Here is a 19770-nt window from a genome sequence, read left to right as displayed (position 1 = left end):
TCATGTCGCTAATTGCTGATACTGCGTGTCTACGGGAGATCGATGGATCGTCCGGCAGGCGGCTTGGGGGCCATGATGGACTTTATCTCCCTGGCAGTATCCCAACAAGATCTTGGTGAGGTAAACAACTACCTATCTCTAGAAATAGAGAGAGATCAAGATGGTAACATTCTAGTACACCAGTCACGGAAAATTGCTGATGTGTTAAGCAAACTAAACCTGATGGATGCTAACCCTGTAGACACACCGATGACAACAGGTTATCAGGTAGATGATACTGAAGGAGCATTTTCTGACACTACACTGTACAGAAGTGTCCTAGGCAAACTAAACTTCATTGCCAGATGTTCAAGACCAGACATTGCTGTTAGCTGTAATTTGCTAAGCAGACAAGTCAACAATCCTACTGTTAAGGATTGGAAAGCTCTGAAATGCATAGCTCGCTATTTGAAAGGCACTATGCATTACAGACTGAGATTTAACAATCAGAAGTCTGGTGGTCTTGAAATATTTGCAGATGCAAGTTTTGGTGGTGACACTACAGACAGGAAAAGCACGTCTGGAGTTTGCTACATGTACAATCAGGGTCTTTTTGATTGGTCATGCAAGAAGCAAACAACAGTTAGCTTAAGTACTTGTGAAGCTGAACTGAATGCACTGTCTTATTCACTTAAAGATTGTGAATGGTTGCTACAATTGTGCAAAGACATGAAAATTCCTGTCAAATGTCCAATCCAGGTTTACCAGGACAACAAAGCATGTTTGGCTTTGCTGAATTCTGAAGGTTGTAAGCAAAGCACGAAGCATTTGCAATTGAAACTGCAACATGCTAGGGAATGTGTTCAGAAGGGACTTGTAACGGTGTCCTATATGCCAGGTAATGAAATTCCTGCTGATGTATTGTCCAAGATTGTATCAAGGGATCAACACTATACCTATGTGCAGAAGTTGGGTTTGTACTGATATTGTACGGACATGCTGCCCAGTGATGTTCACAGAAAGGGGGAGGATGTTGGTTTCTATTTCCCTCACTGAGCAGCAGCTGCATGTCACAAGACATTGTTTGCATTCCACAGTCAGAGTTACTGTTGGGTTCCCACGGGAATGGGAGACTGGATGTGACGTACACTGGTTTCCTGTTTTTCAGTGCTCTCTCAGTTTCTTTGTGTCGAGAAGAGTTGCTTCTCTGCTCTCACAGAGGCAGGATGCATGCTTGTATGCTCTCAGCATAGCTTGTAAATAAACTTCAGCATGTAGCACATTACCTGCTTATCCTTTCGTTGCGAGACTACGCCCTGCTTGGGCTCAAGATAAAACGAGCCTGTATCAGCTCAACTCCCGGCATCCGGAGGTGCAGAATGCCACGGCAAGACTCCTTATGGGGTCCTCGCTGCCGGATCACATTCACCCAGTGCTATCCAAGCTGCGCTGGCTCCCGGTGGAGTACAGGATCAGGTTTAAGGTGCTGGTTTTAACCTTTAAAGCCCTATACAGCCTAGGACCCCCATACCTATGGGACTGCCTCTCCTGGTATGTCCCACGGAGGAACGTACGGTCTTCAAACAAAAACATCTTGGAGGTCCCGGGCCACAGGGAGGTTAGGCTGGCCTCAACCAGATCCAGGGCTTTTTCGGCTGTGGCTCCAATCTGGTGGAACGCTCTGTCACAAGAGACTAGGGCCCTGCGGGATTTGACATCTTTCTGCAGGGCCTGCAAGACAGAGCTGTTCCACCAGGCCTTTGGCAATCCTCACAGAACTCTAGCCCAATGGTTGCCATTAATTTTATTTGAACTGATTTTATAATGAATTGATTTTAGAATGCTATATTATTTTACTGTTGTTAGCTGCTCCGAGCCCGGCTTCGGCTGGGGAGGGCGGGATATATTTTTTTAAAAAAAATTATTATTATTATTATTCTAATTTTTTATAGTGAAGGGCCGTAATTCTGTCCGGACCAGGGGATTTTCCTTTCTTTGTTTTTCTTATGGCTTCATGTATTTCCATCATAGACACTGGGGCATTTAAAGATTCAGTTCTTCCTTTTGGTATCACTGGTAGTTGTTTCCCTTTCCGATATTCTTTTATCTCATCTTCAGTCTCGGTCTCCCTCTTGTATAGTTTTTTAAAGTATCTCACAAAACTGTTGTTTAACTCTTTAGGGTTGTCTAGGAGTTTCCCTTCATCCATTATTCTGTTGATTATCATCTCTTTCTGTTTTTTCTTCAGTTGCCATGCCAACATGTTTCCAGGTTTATCTGCAAACTCGAATGATCTTTGTTTCATCCACCGTATATTGTTTTCTACTTCAAAATTTACTATTTGTCAATCATTGTCAGGATTTAAATAAACATTTACAACTTTATTTACAGAGAACAAGAAATATAATCAGTAATAACAGAACATTATGTATAAACAGCAGAATGTAACATTTGGTGTAACAAACCAGAAATGGAAGTTGGGGGAAGTCAACAGGGAGGGGGAAAACTAGAAAATGGATGTTAAATGATGATATTGAATAATTGTTATATATATAAAAATTAAAAGGTCACCCAGTGAGCTTTATGGCTGAGAGGAGATTTGAACCCTGGCCTCTCCTAGATCCTAGCCCAACACATTTAACTGATGCAACATGCACATGCACACATACAGACTTTTACTCACTCTGTTTCTTGTAATAATCCTCCCATGCCTTGCTGTAGTCTGGTTGGTTGTTCTGTTGCTGGCTTTGTTGATCTGTGCAAGGCACCGTGGGACAGAAAAAGAGGGAAAAATAGAATGGATGGGATGATTATTATTTAGGGCTTTAAAGGTCAGCACCAACACTTTGAATTGTGCTCGGAAACGTACTGGGAGCCAATGTAGGTCTTTCAGGACCAGTGTTATGTGGTCTCGGCGGCCGCTCCCAGTCACCATTCTAGCTGCCGCATTCTGGATTAGTTGTAGTTTCTGAGTCATCTTCAAAAAAAGCCCCACATACAGTGCACTGCAGTAGTCCAAGCAGGAGATAACTACAGCATGTACCACTCTGGCAAGACAGTGCACAGGCAAGTAGGGTCTCAGCCAGTGTACCAGATGGAGCTGGTAGATAGCTGCCCTGGACACAGAATTGACTTGTGCCTCCATGGACTGCTGAGAGTTCAAAATGACTCGCAGGCTGTGCACCTGGTCCTTTAGGGGCACATTTACCCCATTCAGGACCAAGGAGTCCCCCACACCTACCTGCCCCGTGCCCCAGAAACATTCCTTCTGTCTTATCAGGATTCAGCCTCAATTCATTGACCACCATCCATTCGCCAACCACCTCCTGACACTTACACAGGACATTTACCACCTTCACTTGGCTACTTCTTCTAAGCATATAACTTTGGAGCACGATTCAGTTTCAATCTTAAAACATTGTTGTTATGGGGTTGGTGTTAGGATATTTCCGTTCCACCTTAAAAGGGAGCAGGCTTTGTGAGTCACAGAGTCTGCGTATTTCCTGTTCACAGGAAGTTTATGTTGTGTCTTTGCTTTTGTCTCTGTCTCTGTGCCAGAGACACTGAAGCAGGCAGTCATGTTTTCTTTGTTCTGATCAACGCTGAATAAACTTGTAAATAATGCTCTCCTGCGTGCATCTTTCGCTGTGCATTATCTGCTGATAGAGCGTGCATCGGCTCTGGAATGTGGCAGGCTATTTCTGGAGCTCGTGTCGCTAATTGCTGATACTGCGTGTCTACGGGAGATCGACAGACATCCGGAGGCGGCTTGGGGGCCATGATGGATTTTGTCTCCCCGGCAGTATCCCAACAACAGGTTTCGGGCCCAGATTCATGGCACTTACAGGAGAGTAAGACTGCGACAGATTGCTGAGGTATGTGTGGAAAAGTCAAGGCTTTTCGTTGCCGCGGCAAAGTCTCTTTGAACTCCGGCAGACTAATTGGTCTGGAAGTTGAGCCAAGCAGGCCTCAAGATTTATGAGCTGCCGAGATAAGAAGTCTCTGAAGTGAAAAAGACTCACGGCTCAAGTAAAGAGCTGGAATGGAGTTTTCCCAAGCTTCTGAAGCTGCTGAGTGCCCAAAGTTAAATCGGCACAATTATCAGACCTGGGCAAAATGGTGTGAAAGCCTACTACGACAGTTTGGAGTGTGGCATACTGTGTGTGAAGCCCCTCCAGTTCCTCTGACAGATAGATGGAGGGCCCAAGATTCAAAGGCCATAGACGTAATAGTCTTGTCCGTCTCTCTGGAGGAAATTGCCACGTTAGCTGGCAAGACGACTGCACGTAAGATGTGGAATGCTTTGAAGATAGCCATCTGCCAGTCATCCCAGCCCAGAGTTTGACTGCATCGGAGGTCCTGGCTGTTTCCCAGAATGCAAGTGAATGCAGGGATGCCGAGGGCACCGGTTGCAAGCTGCAGGGGGAGCTGACTGTCACGTCATCCCAGGCAGCATTCCAGCCCCAAGGGGGAGCCAACGAGTCGGCAGCTGAGAGCTCTGTTTCTCGTGAGAACCAAGGTCATCGCCTTTGCAGAGGCCGGAAGGCCAGAGGTAAACAGAGACCGATGCCTGCAGATGGCCCGAAGCAGAAGGGGGGTGAAGAGCCCACGCCAGTGGAAAACAAGGCTTTGTTTGCTGGCACAGCTTCACCAAAGGCTAAAGGCATGTTTGATGGCCAGGAGCAGGGGGGCAAGCAGCAAAAGCCCACGCTGGTGGAAAACAAGGTTTTGCTTGCTGCAAAAGCTGCTCCAAAGGCCAAGGCCAGATTTATTGTAGATTCTGGATGCACCCGCCATTTGGCAAAAGACCGGCATCTCTTTATCTCCTTCAAACCTCAAGATGGTGAGATCCACCTGGCTGACGGAAAGACGTTGCGAATCGCAGGAGAAGGGACTGTGAGACTGGCATGTCTGCACACAACCATCAAAGGTGTACTTTATGTTCCAGGTGCTGCAGACAATTTGCTCAGTGTCCCACAGCTGACTGGGCGTGGCTTTGAGATTTCCTTCAAGAGGAGCGTCTGTGTCATCAGGAAAGGCAAAGAGGACATTTTGCATGCAAAGTTTATAGATGGATTGTTCTGTATAACTTATGATGACAATGGTGCTGTTGTGTCTAATGTTGATTCTTGTTGTGTTGCACAAACTAACAAAATTCTTCATGCAGGATGCATTCATGAAGCACACAGAAGATTTTGTCACATGTCTTGGCAGGCGCTGGCCAAGATGCCAGGATTGGTTCAGGGTTTGAACATCAAACCCTGTAAGTTTCACATGAAATGTGTATCTTGTGCAGAGAACAAGGTGAAGGTTGCTCCAAAAGGCAAGGAGTCTAGCAGGCAGGCTTCCAAACCCTACCAGCTAGTCCACGCAGACCTGGTTGGTCCACTTGCGCCCTCTTTGGGTGGAGCAAGGTACTTCATGGTTCTGATTGATTCTTTTTCCAGGTACATTCATGTGTTTATGCTCGAGCAGAAATCGCAAGCGTTTCCGAAGTTCAAGGCATTCTGTGCTTGGTTGGAGAATGTTCACAGTAAACGTATCGGCTGTCTCTTTACTGATCGGGGCGGGGAGTTCACTTCTCAGCAGTTTGAAGCTTTCCTGACTGAGAAGGAAATCCAGCATGACTTGTCAACGCCTAGATCGCCATGGATGAATGGACTTGCGGAGCGAGCAAATCAAACGTTGCTTCAAGGCCTAAAAACCTTGTTGCATGATGCCAATCTCCCTGATAAGTATTGGGGGGAGGCTCTGTTGAATTTTGTTTACACTTATAATCGCAGACTGTCATCACCTATTGGTTGTACCCCCTATGAGAAGATGTTTGGTAAGAAACCTTGCGTCAAGCACATGAGAATCTTTGGTTCCGACATGTGGGTACACACCCCACAGAGCAACAAGAGGTTCAGGAGTTAACCTCTAAAGATGCTGAGCCTTGGCTTAATGCCATGAAGGCTGAAGTTGATTCCTTGAACAGGAACCAAACTTGGGAACTGGTACCGGTAGTCCCAGGAATGAGACTGGTTGGCAGCAAATGGGTCTTCAAGGCCAAGACAGACCAGAATGGCAAGGTTGTCAGACACAAAGCCAGATTGGTTGCCAGAGGTTTTTCACAGGTACCAGGACAGGATTACCACGAGACCTACTCACCCACCGTCAAATATGAGAGCATTCGGCTGATGCTCAAGATAGCTGCAGAGGAGAAACTGCATGTTTCCCATCATTACATTAATACAGCTTTTTTGTACGGGACTTTGGGGGAGGAGCTGTTTATGCTTCCACCTGATGGAATGCAGATACAGAAGGGAATGGTCTGTAAACTGCGGAAATCCTTATATGGTCTCAAGCAGAGTGCCAGGTGTTGGAACACAAAGCTCACTGAGACATTGCTTTCTCTAGGTTTTCACCAGGGCAAAGCTGATCCATGTGTGTTTGTCAAGGAGGAGGGGCAAAACAAACTGTATTGTTTATGTTTTGTTGATGATCTTCTGATGTTTTGGAAGAATCAGGCTTTGTACCAAAGCACCCTAGCTCAGCTGAAGGAGCACTTTGACATGAAGGATCTTGGTGAGGTATCCAACTATCTTTCTCTGCAGGTGGAGAGGGACCAAGCAGGTAATTTTCTGGTACACCAAACACAGAAAATTGCTGATGTATTAACCAGGTTGAATTTGGTTGATGCAAACCCAGCAGACACACCAATGGTGACAGGTTACCAGGTAGATAGTACTGCTGAAGCGTTTTCTGACACAACGCTGTACAGATGCATTCTAGGCAAGTTGAATTTCATTGCTAGATGCTCAAGACCTGACATAGCTGTAAGCTGTAACCTGCTTAGCAGACATGCCAACAATCCTACTGTTCAGGATTGGAAAGCTCTGAAGCACATAGCCCGCTATTTGAAAGGGACTTTGCACTACAGGCTGAAGTTCACCAGTCAGAAGACTGGAGGTCTTGAAATCTTTGCAGATGCTAGTTTTGGAAGCGACACCACGGATGGTACAAGCACTTCTGGAGTATGTTACATGTACAACCACTGTCTGTTTGACTGGCTGTGCAAGAAGCAAACGACAGTAAGCCTAAGTTCCTGTGAAGCAGAACTCAATGCTCTGTCATTTTCACTCATGGATTGTGAATGGTTGATGCAACTGTTTAAGGACATCAAAGTTTCTGTGAAATGTCCTATACAAGTGTATCAAGACAATAGATCCTGTTTGGCTTTGCTGAACTCAGAGAGTTGCAAGCAAAGAACCAAGTACTTGCAGATTAAGCTACATCGTGCAAGAGAGTGTATTCAGAAAGGACTCATTCAGGTGTCCTACATGCCAGGAAATGAAATTCCTGCTGATCTGTTGTCTAAGGTTGTTAACAGAGAACAACTTAAGGTTTATGTACAGAGGTTGCAATTGGGTTGAACCACAGGTACCACAGGTTACATGGAAAGGGGGAGGATGTTAGGATATTTCCGTTCCACCTTAAAAGGGAGCAGGCTTTGAGTCACAGAGTCTGCGTATTTCCTGTTCACAGGAAGTTTATGTTTTCTATTGCTTTCCTTTCTCTCTCTCTGTGTCGTAGACACTGATGCAGGCAGTCATGTTTTTCTTTGTTCTGATCAACGCTGAATAAACTTGTAAATAATGCTCTCCTGCGTGCATCTTTCGCTGTGCATTATCTGCTGATAGAACGTGCATCGGCTCTGGAATGTGGCAGGCTATTTCTGGAGCTCGTGTCGCTAATTGCTGATACTGCGTGTCTACGGGAGATCGATAGACATCCGGAGGCGGCTTGGGGGCCATGATGGACTTTGTCTCCCCGGCAGTATCCCAACAGTTGGGGGAAATGGAAAGCCCAAATTTGTAGGATGCTACAGAAATGGGGGTTTTTTCCTCTGTTATGTGTGCTCTTTGTATCAGGAAACACATGCAGCAACATGACATATGTTATGTGTGGATTGGATTGTACTCCAAAAGGAACAAGATAAACCACCATTCTTTGCTAAGGAAACCCACGTTTTCATGGACTGAGTCAATCATGGAAATTGAAAGGCAGCTTTGCATAGTCATAACATCATGGTTAATTTGTTTTATTCCGGTTTTCCTAGCCATGGAGAAGTGCCACTGGGAATCTTATCCCACTCCTAACTTTGGAGATGTCACCAGGTGCCTGTAGGTTTGAATGTGCATCTTTCAAAACAATAAGGGTTTACAACAAAACTTTATCTTTTGTGTTTACAATGCTTATTTTTTTGTCACCCTCTTTGAGCCTTTGGGAAAAGTGGTGTCTAAGTACCCCAGGAATGCAAGAGGCTGCCTTATACTAAATTGGTCCTTCTAGCTCAGTATAAGAACATAAGCAACCAGCTTCCTGTTTCAGTCTGCAGCAATGGTGGTGCCTCTCTCACTCGTGGGAGAGATTCTGGCGTAGGAGAAGGGGGTAACCTGAGGCAGAGTTGCCTTCCATTTCCCCTTGAGGGGAAAGGATACTCATGGTCATATCCTGAGCTTGTTCCTGCCGCCGTGGAAGCAGGGGGGAGTGAGGTGGTGGGTGCAAAGTCCTCCATCACTAAAGCTGTCTCCAAGACCGCCATGCTAAGCAGCCGAGCACCTTTGCAATTGGGACCATTGGAATAAATCTAAAGGAGCACCCAGGACTGGATGTGAACTACAAGCTACAAACTATTTGGCTATCCCCACAAAAAATGAGGTATGAGACTTGAATGACAATTCCTGCATAGACTAGATTAAAGATGGGGGGGGGGTTAGATCATCTTTTGTTATTATTTTTGTAAACATTTATGATAACAAAGTTTAAAACTTATTTTTATTAAGTAAGGGTTCAGAATCTGCCCCCTCTCCCTTGACCATGGAAATATAAGAGTACAAGTGAGGATTTTTAAACAAGATAGAGAGAGATTGGAAACTTGTGAGGGAGAGGTGGTTCAGGGTAATGTGACGCTGCTGGAACAATGGAGGAAGCGAAGGCTGCCGTAAGATGTTTTGCTAAGACAGAAATGCCTTTCCTTTCCTAGACTGATGAGACTTACGGAGGACAAAACTATTAATGAACTACCAATGAAGCAAATTAAAATTTGGACTTTTGGATCATTGGATATTCTATGATGAAGAAGAAAAGAAGAAGAAGAAGAGTTTGAATTTGATATCCCGCCTTTCACTCCCTTTAAGGAGTCTCAAAGCAGCTAACATTCTCCTTTCCCTTCCTCCCCCACAACAAACACTCTGTGAGGTGAGTGGGGCTGAGAGACTTCAGAGAAGTGTGACTGGCCCAAGGTCACCCAGCAGCTGCATGTGGAGGAGCGGAGACGCAAACCCGGTTCCCCAGATTACGAGACTACCGCTCTTAACCACTACACCACATTAAAAGCAAACTGGCCAGAAAGGAGCAGATTTGTCTGCATAGAGAAGAATTGGAAATTCCATTGGGGGGACACATCCACTTGAGCGGTTAGCATCAGGGGGAGAGGCTGCAATAAGGATTATGAAATATCTAGGAGAAGGCGGTTAGCCCCCTGACATTATGGGCTGTTTGCTTTGAAGTTGCTGGTGGGAAAATATATCAAGTGAGATGGTCAACCTTGGAGTTCCTATCTTAAAAAAAGAAGACTACAGATTACATGGGACATGGGACATGGGACAAAGGAGCTGAGCAGCAAGAAGATTGTTATGTCTCGACACACACAGATGGAAGGAGAAGTTTATTTCATGTTAATTAATATTAATTAATGATTTAGCAGGGATTGACAATCTGATTAAGTAACCTCACTTGTTGAAGTTGGAAATGTTAACTTAATATACATGCAGGAATTGATTGATGGATAGTTGTCTGAAAACAAATTAAGTTGAAAAGCAAATATATTGTATGGTGATGTAAGGTATGTGTAATGTTTGAAGATAAACTAGAAATAAGTGGGAAATATGATGCAGCACTATTGAGAACCATTGACACATCCAGGAAAGCATGTGGGAAGTCAGTCAGTCAGATTTGGAAAAAAATGTTAAATTTGTCTTAATTTGTTTTACAGCCTCGTGCACCATGAATTTGTTTAATTTAAAGCCATCCAAGTTGGACACTTAGCCATGGTTTGGAGTAGTGTTACTGGGGCATGGTGTGGCAAAGAACTCCAAATATTATTGTCAGGTTTGCATTTTTTTTGTACAGAAACTATTGGTTTAAGGTGTAGAGATCTTTACTATTCTATTTAATTCAATAAGGTTCTGGAAGCTTCTCTGTGTGATACAAGCTAGTGCAAGCTGAAAGTTTCTAGCTGTCAAGTAAGCTTCTATTCTGCCTGGAAACAAGCAGAAGGTTCCTGATGTTTGGGTTATTCCTTCAGAGAAGCTGAACAGCCAGTTCAAACTGGTTCTGTGCTGGGAACAGGGGAGAGAATTGACCCCCCTCATTCTAAACCGGAAATGGCAAAAGGAAAAAGTTCAATGCTAAAACTAACTAGTCAGGAAGCAAGGCAAGAGATTTTAAAACACAAGTGGTTTGATTTGCTTTTAGATATTAAAAGAGAATGTGAGCAGATAAAGGAAGATGTTAACAAAACAGCCTCTACTTTTTAAAAAAATACTAATGTACTTTCAGAGGCTGCAAGACAATTAAAAGAAGTGAATGCACAAACCACCAAGGTGGGATGGGTAGACAAACGAGGTCTGAAGAACATACGAGGGAAAGTGAGAATAGTCAAAGACAAAAATGGAATTTAATGTGATATGATATGGGAGGACCTGACTGATAAAGATGGTACCTTGTGTGAAATGATTAGGGAGGCTTTGACTGTGCTAGAGAAGAAACAAGAAGGGAGGGCAAAAGGTTTAAGAGGCTACTTTATGTGGTGGCAATGTAAAATTATCAAAAAGGCCTGGGAAAAGACATATAAAGATTTGAAGAAATTGTGGGAAATGATTGTTGTTAAAAAAATTGAAGTTATGATCTTGAAATGTACAGGACTTGATGGATTGTTTGAGCAAAAGACTTTGTTCCAATATGCAAGACTGGATGCCAGGCCAAGACCAGCTAGCCCCTATGGAAGGAAGAAGCCTTGGCCAAAGAAGATAAAGAAGATTGGCAAAATAAGTTACTGAACTATGCAGGACAAATTATTACAAAAAAGGGCAACTGTTTAATGCATATTTTTTAAGCTTTGTGTATAGATTTTTACATTAGTATAACTTTTAAAAGTCACTTGTAATAAGATGAAGAAGGTTTTGAAATGGGATTGTTAAGTATATAAGATTTTATGGATGTGCATGAACAAGTATATTATAATGGAACCAAGAGGGGGAGTGAAGTCAACCCAAAAATTATGGTTTAATTTGGTTATGATTTTTTTCTTTTTCTTTTTGTTATTTTTGGAAAATCAAAAAAATGTTATCAAACAAAAACACAAACTGGTTTTGTTATCTCTTTCATGCAAGGTCATGCTGACTATAATAGTAAGGTCAGAAGGAGTCTGGGTTTCACTTTCTGTCTCTCCTTCTGGTGTGGTGTTCTGTACGTAGTATGCTTAAGTGTTAAGGTTTTAGTCTTATTGTAAGTGTAAGTCTGCTGCAACTGGATTTCTTATGGACTATGCCAATCCTGAGTTTATGGATTTGTAACTGTTATGCTCTGCTGGATGAAGCGGATTCCCTCTGAGTCATTTTTTTGGGAACCCTGCATTGTGTTTAAGTTTTTACTCTGCTAACATAAGTTGAGCTCTGCTCTGGATCAATATGGAGCAGAAACATGACAATTATATGCTTGGAAGAAGTACTTTATCCATGAGCAGTTAATTTTAAAATGACTAGTTAGGCCATATTTTTATGTGGGAAAGCATTGAAGAGTTAAGGCAAACAATGACCACATTTGCAATGTTGAAGCAGCTCAATCCAGAATTTTGCTGCCTCATTTCCCATAATGCCCACCACAGTTCTTAAACCATAATTCTGCTTCTGGCAACGGACAGCTGGAAGTTTACAATCTGGGCACAAAGGAGAGAGTGGCTGTCCCATTTATCCCCAGCAACTGGTTTCCAGTGACAAACTGCCTCTGATTGTGGAGACACACTTTTACCTATCATCACAAACCATCCAACACAATCCCCCTCCAATCTGAGCTAGTGTCTATTATCACATTGGGGCCTGGTTCAGTTAACCATGGCCTAGCATGAATGTGCTAGCATTCCTAGTAGAAATGGTAGCTGCTTTGCTTCTCTCCTGTCACCTTGCTGCCACATTACCCGGACCTGAGCTATGGATTGGCTTAAGAGTAACATACCAGCCTGAGCTCATGGTTTGTTTCACTCCACACAACGAGCTACAACCAATTTTTGTTTATGGTGGACTTTTAGGGGAAAATTTTTTTTTTTAGGTGACTTCAATGGAGTCACTCACCCTTACTTAGTCAGAACAAAGAATAAAAAAGACAGCAAACAAAATAAGCTACCAAATACGTTCATCCAATTGGTAGATTTAATGGGTTTGAATGACACTTGAAGGTTTATGTTAGGATTTCATGCTTCCCAATGCTGTTTTTTTATGATTGGTATAATTCCCAAGCCTGTCTGAGTAAAGCCTGAGAAAGGAAGTCTGTCTTATCACTCTTCCGTTGTAAGACTGTGAAACTGTACTTTCACTTTTGCCTGCCTGTTCTCTCTCAGAGCTGGATGAGAGAGAGCACCATGATTCCTTCTCTGTGTAATACAGTGTAAATAAATAGTACAGTGGTACCTCGGGTTACAGACGCTTCAGGTTACAGACGCTTCAGGTTACAGACTCCGCTAACCCAGAAATAGTACCTCGGGTTAAGAACTTTGCTTCAGGATGAGAACAGAAATCATGTGGCAGCGGCGTGGTGGCAGTGGGAGGCCCCATTAGCTAAAGTGGTGCTTCAGGTTAAGAACAGTTTCAGGTTAAGAATGGACCTCCAGAACGAATTAAGTTCTTAACCCGAGGTACCACTGTAGTTTAGAACTACAATGCCTCTTTCTTTTGCTGTGTCAGGAGAGAAGGCTAGTGTGCATAAATCAAGTTGGTTTATGTCGCTGAAGCACCCTGGAGAAGACGGGGATGCCTTTTCCAGAGCTATGCTCACCAGAGGACGCTCACAGATCGGGGGGGGGGCTGCAGATAGCCCGGAGCATTATCCCAACAGTTTAATCACCCAACGGGAAAATAATTTACCCACTTTTCTGATCCCAACAATTCAGTGGGAAGACTCAACGAAATATGGATCACAAAGGACATGTTGAGTGAATTCCAAAAAGCTGAAATTCACCCCAGCACAATTTCAGACCATAACCTGGTGGAAATATAGTTAAAAGAGGTAGCATATGAACGAAAATCTATTAAAAGATGAAAAGATCTTACAAAAAGCCCAACAAACACTAAAATAATATTTTGAATTGAATTCAAATCAAGGAACAGATATGAAAACTGTCTGGGAGTCAAGTAAAGCTTAGGTAAAGGTAAAGGGACCCCTGACCATTAGGTCCAGTTGTGACCGACTCTGGGGTTGTGGCGCTCATCTCGCTTTATTGGCCAAGGGAGCCTGCGTACAGCTTCCGAGTCATGTGGCCAGCATGGCGAACCAGAGCAGCACACGGAAACGCCGTTTACCTTCCCGCCTATTCATCTACTTGCACTTTGACGTGCTTTTGAACTGCTAGGTTGGCAGGAGCAGGGACCGAGCAACGGGAGCTCACCCCGTCGCGGGGATTCAAACCGCCGACCTTCTGATCGGCAAGTCCTAGGCTTTGTGGTTTAAGCCACCCGCTTAGGGGTTTCTTTATTCAACAAAATGCATATGAAAGAAAAATGAAAGAAAGGAAAAACATTGAAATATGGGAAGCACTAAAGCAAAAGGAAAGAGAATTATTCAAACATCCAGATAATGAAAACATTAAGCAAAACATCAAAATTCTTCAAATGTCATTCTCAATGTTGATAAATGAAGAGCTGGAATGGAAAATTAAATGGTTGAACCTAAAACAGTTTGAATTTGGGAATAAGCCTGGAAAACGTCTGGCCTGGCAATTAAAGAAAGAGAGAGGAAAGGATAATTAATAAAATCAAAATAGAAGATCAATGGATTGATGACCAAAATGAAATAAATAATAACTTTATCAAATATTATAAAGAACTATACCAAGAAGGGTCAGAAGGAATAGACAAAATTAAAAACTACCTAGAGGAAAACAAATTACCGTAGATCCCAGAGGATAAAATTACTTTATTGAACTCACCAATTACGCCTTTAGAGGTTCAACAAGCAATACAAAGATCCAAAACAGGGAAAACCCCTGGTCCAGATGGGCTCCCAGCAATATATTACAAACAAATGGAATAAATTCTATTTCTCCCCCTAAAAGATTTAATGAATGATATACTGATGAACAGATCCCTCCCAAACTCGTGGAAGGAAAGTTACATCACGCTTATTCCAAAGCAAGGAGCTGACCTAACAAACAAAGCCAACTACAGGCCAATTGTGCTTTTAAATAATGACTACAAAATCTTTGCAGATGTCCTAGCCTCTAGGCTCAAAATAACTCTACAAGAACTGATACACAGAAGCCAAACTGGATTTCTACAAGGGAGCAAAATGCAAGAAAATATTAGACATGTTATTAAAGTGTTGGAATATTTGGATCTCAAAATAGACAAACCTGCTGTGATTATGGTAGTAGATACTGAGAAAGCATTTGATAACATCTCATGGAAATTTATGAAAGAACTACTGGTAAAAATGAAGTTTGGAGAAAATTTTTGTAGAGGAATAAGGGACATATATGCTGAACAGCAAGCTAAAATAATTATTAATGGCAATATTACGAAGGAATGCCAAATGAATAAAGGTACATGCCAAGACTGCCCCTTATATCCCTTAATATTTATGCTGGTTTTGGAAATTTTAAATAGAAGAATACTAGAAGAAAGCCAAATTAAAGGGAGATAGGTCTTATAAAATAAAGGCATTCGCTGATGACTTGCTTATAATGACGGAAAACCCAAAAGAGAGCTTATCAAAAATAATGGAAATAATACAAAAATTTGGCAAAGTAGCAGGATTCAAACGAAATAAAACAAAAACAAAAATACTGGTTAAGAACACATCAAATCAAGAAAAAGAACTGGAGGGGGCCACCAGGGGGCGCACTGGAAGATGGCCGACAATAACATCTCTCCAACCCACATGAGGTAATTAAGAGGCTGATATGGGAGTATGCAGCCTCCCTTGCCCCCCCAAGGGAATGGGGGGGACTGCCTTGGCAGCTGTGCCCATAATTCACCCCCGGATTCGAAAGAAGGGGGTGTGGGCACTTGGCACGAAGCCCTCGGGTGAGGTCGGCTCTCCCTGACGCTGTCTCTAATTGCGCACTGGTTAGCATTAGCTCGAAATATATAATTGGAAATATATAATTGGAAAGAAGCTAATGCACATACATCAAGTGAAGATCGGGAGTAAAGACTGCTGAATAATGGGATCTCTGTGAGCGGAGCGACGGGCTGGACAATAAATCAAGTGAAGAATCATCATTAAAAGATCGGTATGTTGGACTGAACCGGAAAGGGGGGGAGGAAAAAACTTTTCTTTTTTTTGGTCTTATGTGAGTATTCAATAACCCTCCCCTCCAGAGAGAAGAATCGTTGCAAATTACTAATCACAAGCAGGAGAATAAGAAACTGTGTGGAAATGAATTATTGATTAAAGAGAGGACTGGTGGAAACATCGGGGATTGGAAAGAAAGCTTTGTGACGCAGCTAAAAATGGAGCTTCGTTAAGACAGGCTTGCTCATAGGAGGACGAGGGGGAGGAGGACCAGGGTCATCGGAATGTGAATGTATGGTGATCGGAATGTGATCTTGACCTGGCAGAGCCCCCTGAGATATAGATTGGCAAGCCTGTGAAATCAACGGACAGACTGTGGGAATGTTTTTTACGGAGGTGTGGAAATGGCGTCTGTCCTTTATGTGATAGGACTCTTGGAAAGTGTAAAACCCACACAAGACATGTTTATTTTCAACCCGCTTGTGAAGATTATCAGATATCACAAAGAAAGGAATATATGATAACAACAAGAAGATGAGGAAAATAACAAAGAGACTATCTGGACAGAACTGGATAGAACTGTTTAATTAAAGCAGCAGCAAGAGTGATATTTGGATCCCTTTTGGAGCTTGAAGTATGGGTACCCCCAACAAAATTTTAAAAATTTGGCTGTATAATTTGGAACGAATGTGATTTGGAATTGATGTGATTTGATTGGCCTGTTAATAAAAATTATATTTAAAAAAAAAGAAAAAGAACTGGAAAAAATGTTTGGTTTGAAAATCTGCCAAAAAGCAAAATACTTGGGCGTCTGGCTAACTTCAAAGAATATTACCATATTTTTCGCTTTATAAGATGCACTTTTCCCCTCCTAAAAAGTAAGGAAATTTGCAGGCTGCGCAGCTTTCGTGGAAGCCAGGAGCGCACCGATCCCTCTTGCTCTCCTGGCTTCAGGGATAGCCACCCAAAGCCTCCTGAGTGCAGCGGGAGCCTACCGCTGTGCTCAGGAGGCTTCGCATTGCTTTCGCTGAAGCTTTCCCTCTCTGCGCAGCGCCCCTTCAGCGAAGCGGGAGGAGAAACGGAAGGGGCTCCGCTTCTCCTGCTGCTTCACTGAAGGGGCGCTGCGCAGAAAGGGAGAGAATATATTTTTTTCTTGTTCTCCTCCTCAAAAACTAGGTGCGTCTTATGGTCAGGTGTGTCTTATAGAGCGAAAGATATGGTAACTTATTTCAGGATAATTATGTAAAAACCTGGGAGAAGATCAAAATAAATTTGGATATTTGGGCCAGACTTAAACTATCTTTTACAGGAATAATTTCAGTCATAAAAATGAGTTTTCTACCAAAACTACTTTTTTTATTCCAATCAATCCTAATACTGGGCAGGAGGGGCCACCTCAAGGAATGGCAGCATCTATTTCAAGGTTCATTTGGCAGGGGAAGAGGCCCAGAATCAAGCATCAGATCTTAATTGATATTAAAAACAGAGGGGGTCTCTCCCTGCCAGACCTAAGATTGTATTATGAGGTGGCCTGTCTAACGTGGCTAAAAGATTGGTGTACACTCCAAAATTCAGAATTGCTTGACTTAGAGGGACACAACAATAGGTACGGCTGGCATGCGTACCTAGTATACGAGAAAGTAAAAGTACAGTGGTACCTCGGGTTGCATACGCTTCAGGTTACATACACTTCAGGTTACAGACTCCGCTAACCCAAAAATAGTACCTCGGGTTAAGAACTTTGCTTCAGGATAAGAACAGAAATTGTGCTCCGGCGGCGCAGCGGGAGGCCCCATTAGCTAAAGTAGTGCTTCAGGTTAAGAACAGTTTCAGGTTAAGAACGGACCTCCGGAACGAATTAAGTACTTAACCCGAGGTACCACTGTACATCAAAACTTCCTGAGCCATATTGCTGGGAAATCCTTGTATAAGGTCTGAAAAAAATATAAAGACCTTCTGGAACCTAAGATGCCCAGGTGGATTATCACCAATGGAAACCCTAGGAGTTAAAAGAAAAAACACAGAAGGAAACTGGCCGATGTACCAAGTACTACTGAAGGAAGAAGAGAACCAGCTAAAGCTGAAGAAATTTGAAGAAGTAAGAGAATAGGTTGTTGACTGGTTCCAATATTATCAATTATTTGAGAGATTCAAAGTTGACAAAGGGAAAAGCTTTGCTCAAGAAAGTTCAAGATTTGAGTTAGACTTAATTAGGACAAAAACCAAAGCTCTCTCGAAAACATACCAACTCCTCCTTGACTGGGAAGTCAAGGAGGAGGAGGTTAATAAAGTTATTATTTACTAAAACTAAAACCACCACTTGCAACCAAGTATCTTCATCTTTCTTTGTCTCTTTCCCACTTTTCCTTCTTTCTTTCTTTCTTTCTTTCTTTCTTTCTTTCTTTCTTTCTTTCTTTCTTTCTTTCTTTTCCTTCTCTTTCCCTCTTTTTCTTTCTCTCCTTTTTATTTTACCCTAACTTCCATTCCTCCAATCCTCTGCTCTTCCCCCTTTCCTCCACTTCTTTTTCATCTTTAACCTCTATATTGTTTTGTTTGGCTTTGTTCCTGAACACACCCTTGCCAACCTTAAATTCTTAATTCTTTTCTATGAACCCATAACCCCACCCTCCACCCTCAACTGGACCCCAATACCCCCTTGTTGCATATGACTGCACAGACTGGTACACACAGGTGCACCCCCGAATAACCCCCTCAAACACACACCCTTCCTCTGGCCCCACCCCATCAATATCTCACACCCCTGCCTACCAACCCCTTTATGTGAACTGTCTGTCTATTGGCTTACTCATCTGTCTGCTTGTCTGCCCCCCCCCGGCCCTGGCAACACCGCTGAGGAGACATGCAGGAACCCCAGAGAAGCCCTTAAAGCACAGCCCAGACGGAACACTAATGGCTGCCTAATCCAGACACTCTGTAAAAGCCACCAGTCAACAACGCCTGTTCAGCTCAAGAACACCCAGGAACCACCACCACAACTCCTAACCACAACACACCCTTCTCCAAGAGAACACCAAGCAGGTCTCAAACCAAAAACATCAGTGAGACTGTGATGACACCAACCAGGGAGATGGCAAACAGCACAGAGAACACAACCCCCCCCCAAAGATGACAATGACCCAGCAACAAAATGAGAACTGAAGGAAGTGAAAATGAGACTAAAAGAACTACTGAAAGCATTAAGTGACCTAACCTCTAAAGTGGAAACTCTAGAAAACAAGAACCAAATACAAGAAAGAATACTACAGAAGTACCAAGAGGAAAACACACGTGTGAATAATAAATTGGCTGAACTGGAAAGTCACTTGGAAATAATAGAAACGGAAAATAAAGTCATGAAAATCAAACAGGCGGACCTCGAAGACCATAGTAGATGCTGCAACATCCGCTTCCACAACTTTCCTGAAAAAGTGTAGGAGAAAAGCCCAGCAGACCTAATTGTATGCTGGCTGAAAAATACAATCCCAAACTTGACACTTGAAGTAGACGACCTGGAGAGGGCTCACAGAGCCCTAAAACCTATGCCGAAACCCAGCGCCCCCCCCAAGAGACATAATTGTGTGCTTCACATGCTACAAAAATAAAGAAGAGGCATGGAATAACCTCAGAAACTCAATCAACCTTCGATATGGAGACAAACCCATACTGGCCTTACAAGATTTATCTCAGGACACCCTAAAACAGAGAAAAAGCCTATGCCCATGCACCCAGCATCTCCAACAAGCAGGGATCAAATACCAATGGGGCTTCCCCTTCTGTAACAACCAACACAACACAACACAACACATGGCTACCAACATACCCGAAGCCCTGCAACTACTGAAGAACCTTGAACTCAACCCTCCACCGGAATGGCAACTGACAGACACACCAAGTGACAGCAATGACCACGATGAAACAACAGCAAACAACTTGTGGTTGATCGCAAAGCCATGAGCAAGTGGGATTCAGCCCTTAGGGGAGAATCCAGCTTTTCGGGGGAAAGGGGGGCATTGCATGGGTGCTGCAAGCCCCCAAAAACCTCAGGAGGAAGATTCTGAGGGCAGGTTCCCAGCAAAGCCAAAGAGCGGTCTCTCCACTGCCAAATACGCTCCTTTTAGGAGTGGGAAGATCGGCGAGATCGAGACACCAGCGTGGGACGCCATTTTCTACTCCTGAGAAGCACAGCCTTAAGCTTACCTACTACAGCGATCGATTCCAAAAGAAGAAGAAAATTCGGAT

At 43.2% G+C, this 19770-nt stretch overlaps 1 protein-coding gene across 1 annotated transcript in view; it reads right to left on the bottom strand.

The window, feature by feature from the left end:
- Nucleotides 1–2654: 2654 nt before the first annotated feature.
- LOC308467641 (far upstream element-binding protein 3-like) overlaps nt 2655–19770 on the bottom strand; it is a gene marked incomplete at both ends in the record, with an annotated part of 108855 nt that continues 91739 nt past the window's right edge. Inside the window, one exon of the mRNA XM_080989372.1 lies at nt 2655–2734. Within this exon, the coding sequence (XP_080845498.1) occupies nt 2655–2734 (80 nt within the window). The remainder of the gene's footprint in view (nt 2735–19770) is intronic.

This window comes from Podarcis pityusensis (genome assembly GCF_964106645.2).
Source record: "Podarcis pityusensis genome assembly, chromosome: W".
NCBI classification, from domain to species: Eukaryota; Metazoa; Chordata; class Lepidosauria; order Squamata; family Lacertidae; genus Podarcis; species Podarcis pityusensis.
Note: the sequence above shows the minus strand (reverse complement) of the source record. Positions and strands in the feature narration are given on the sequence as shown.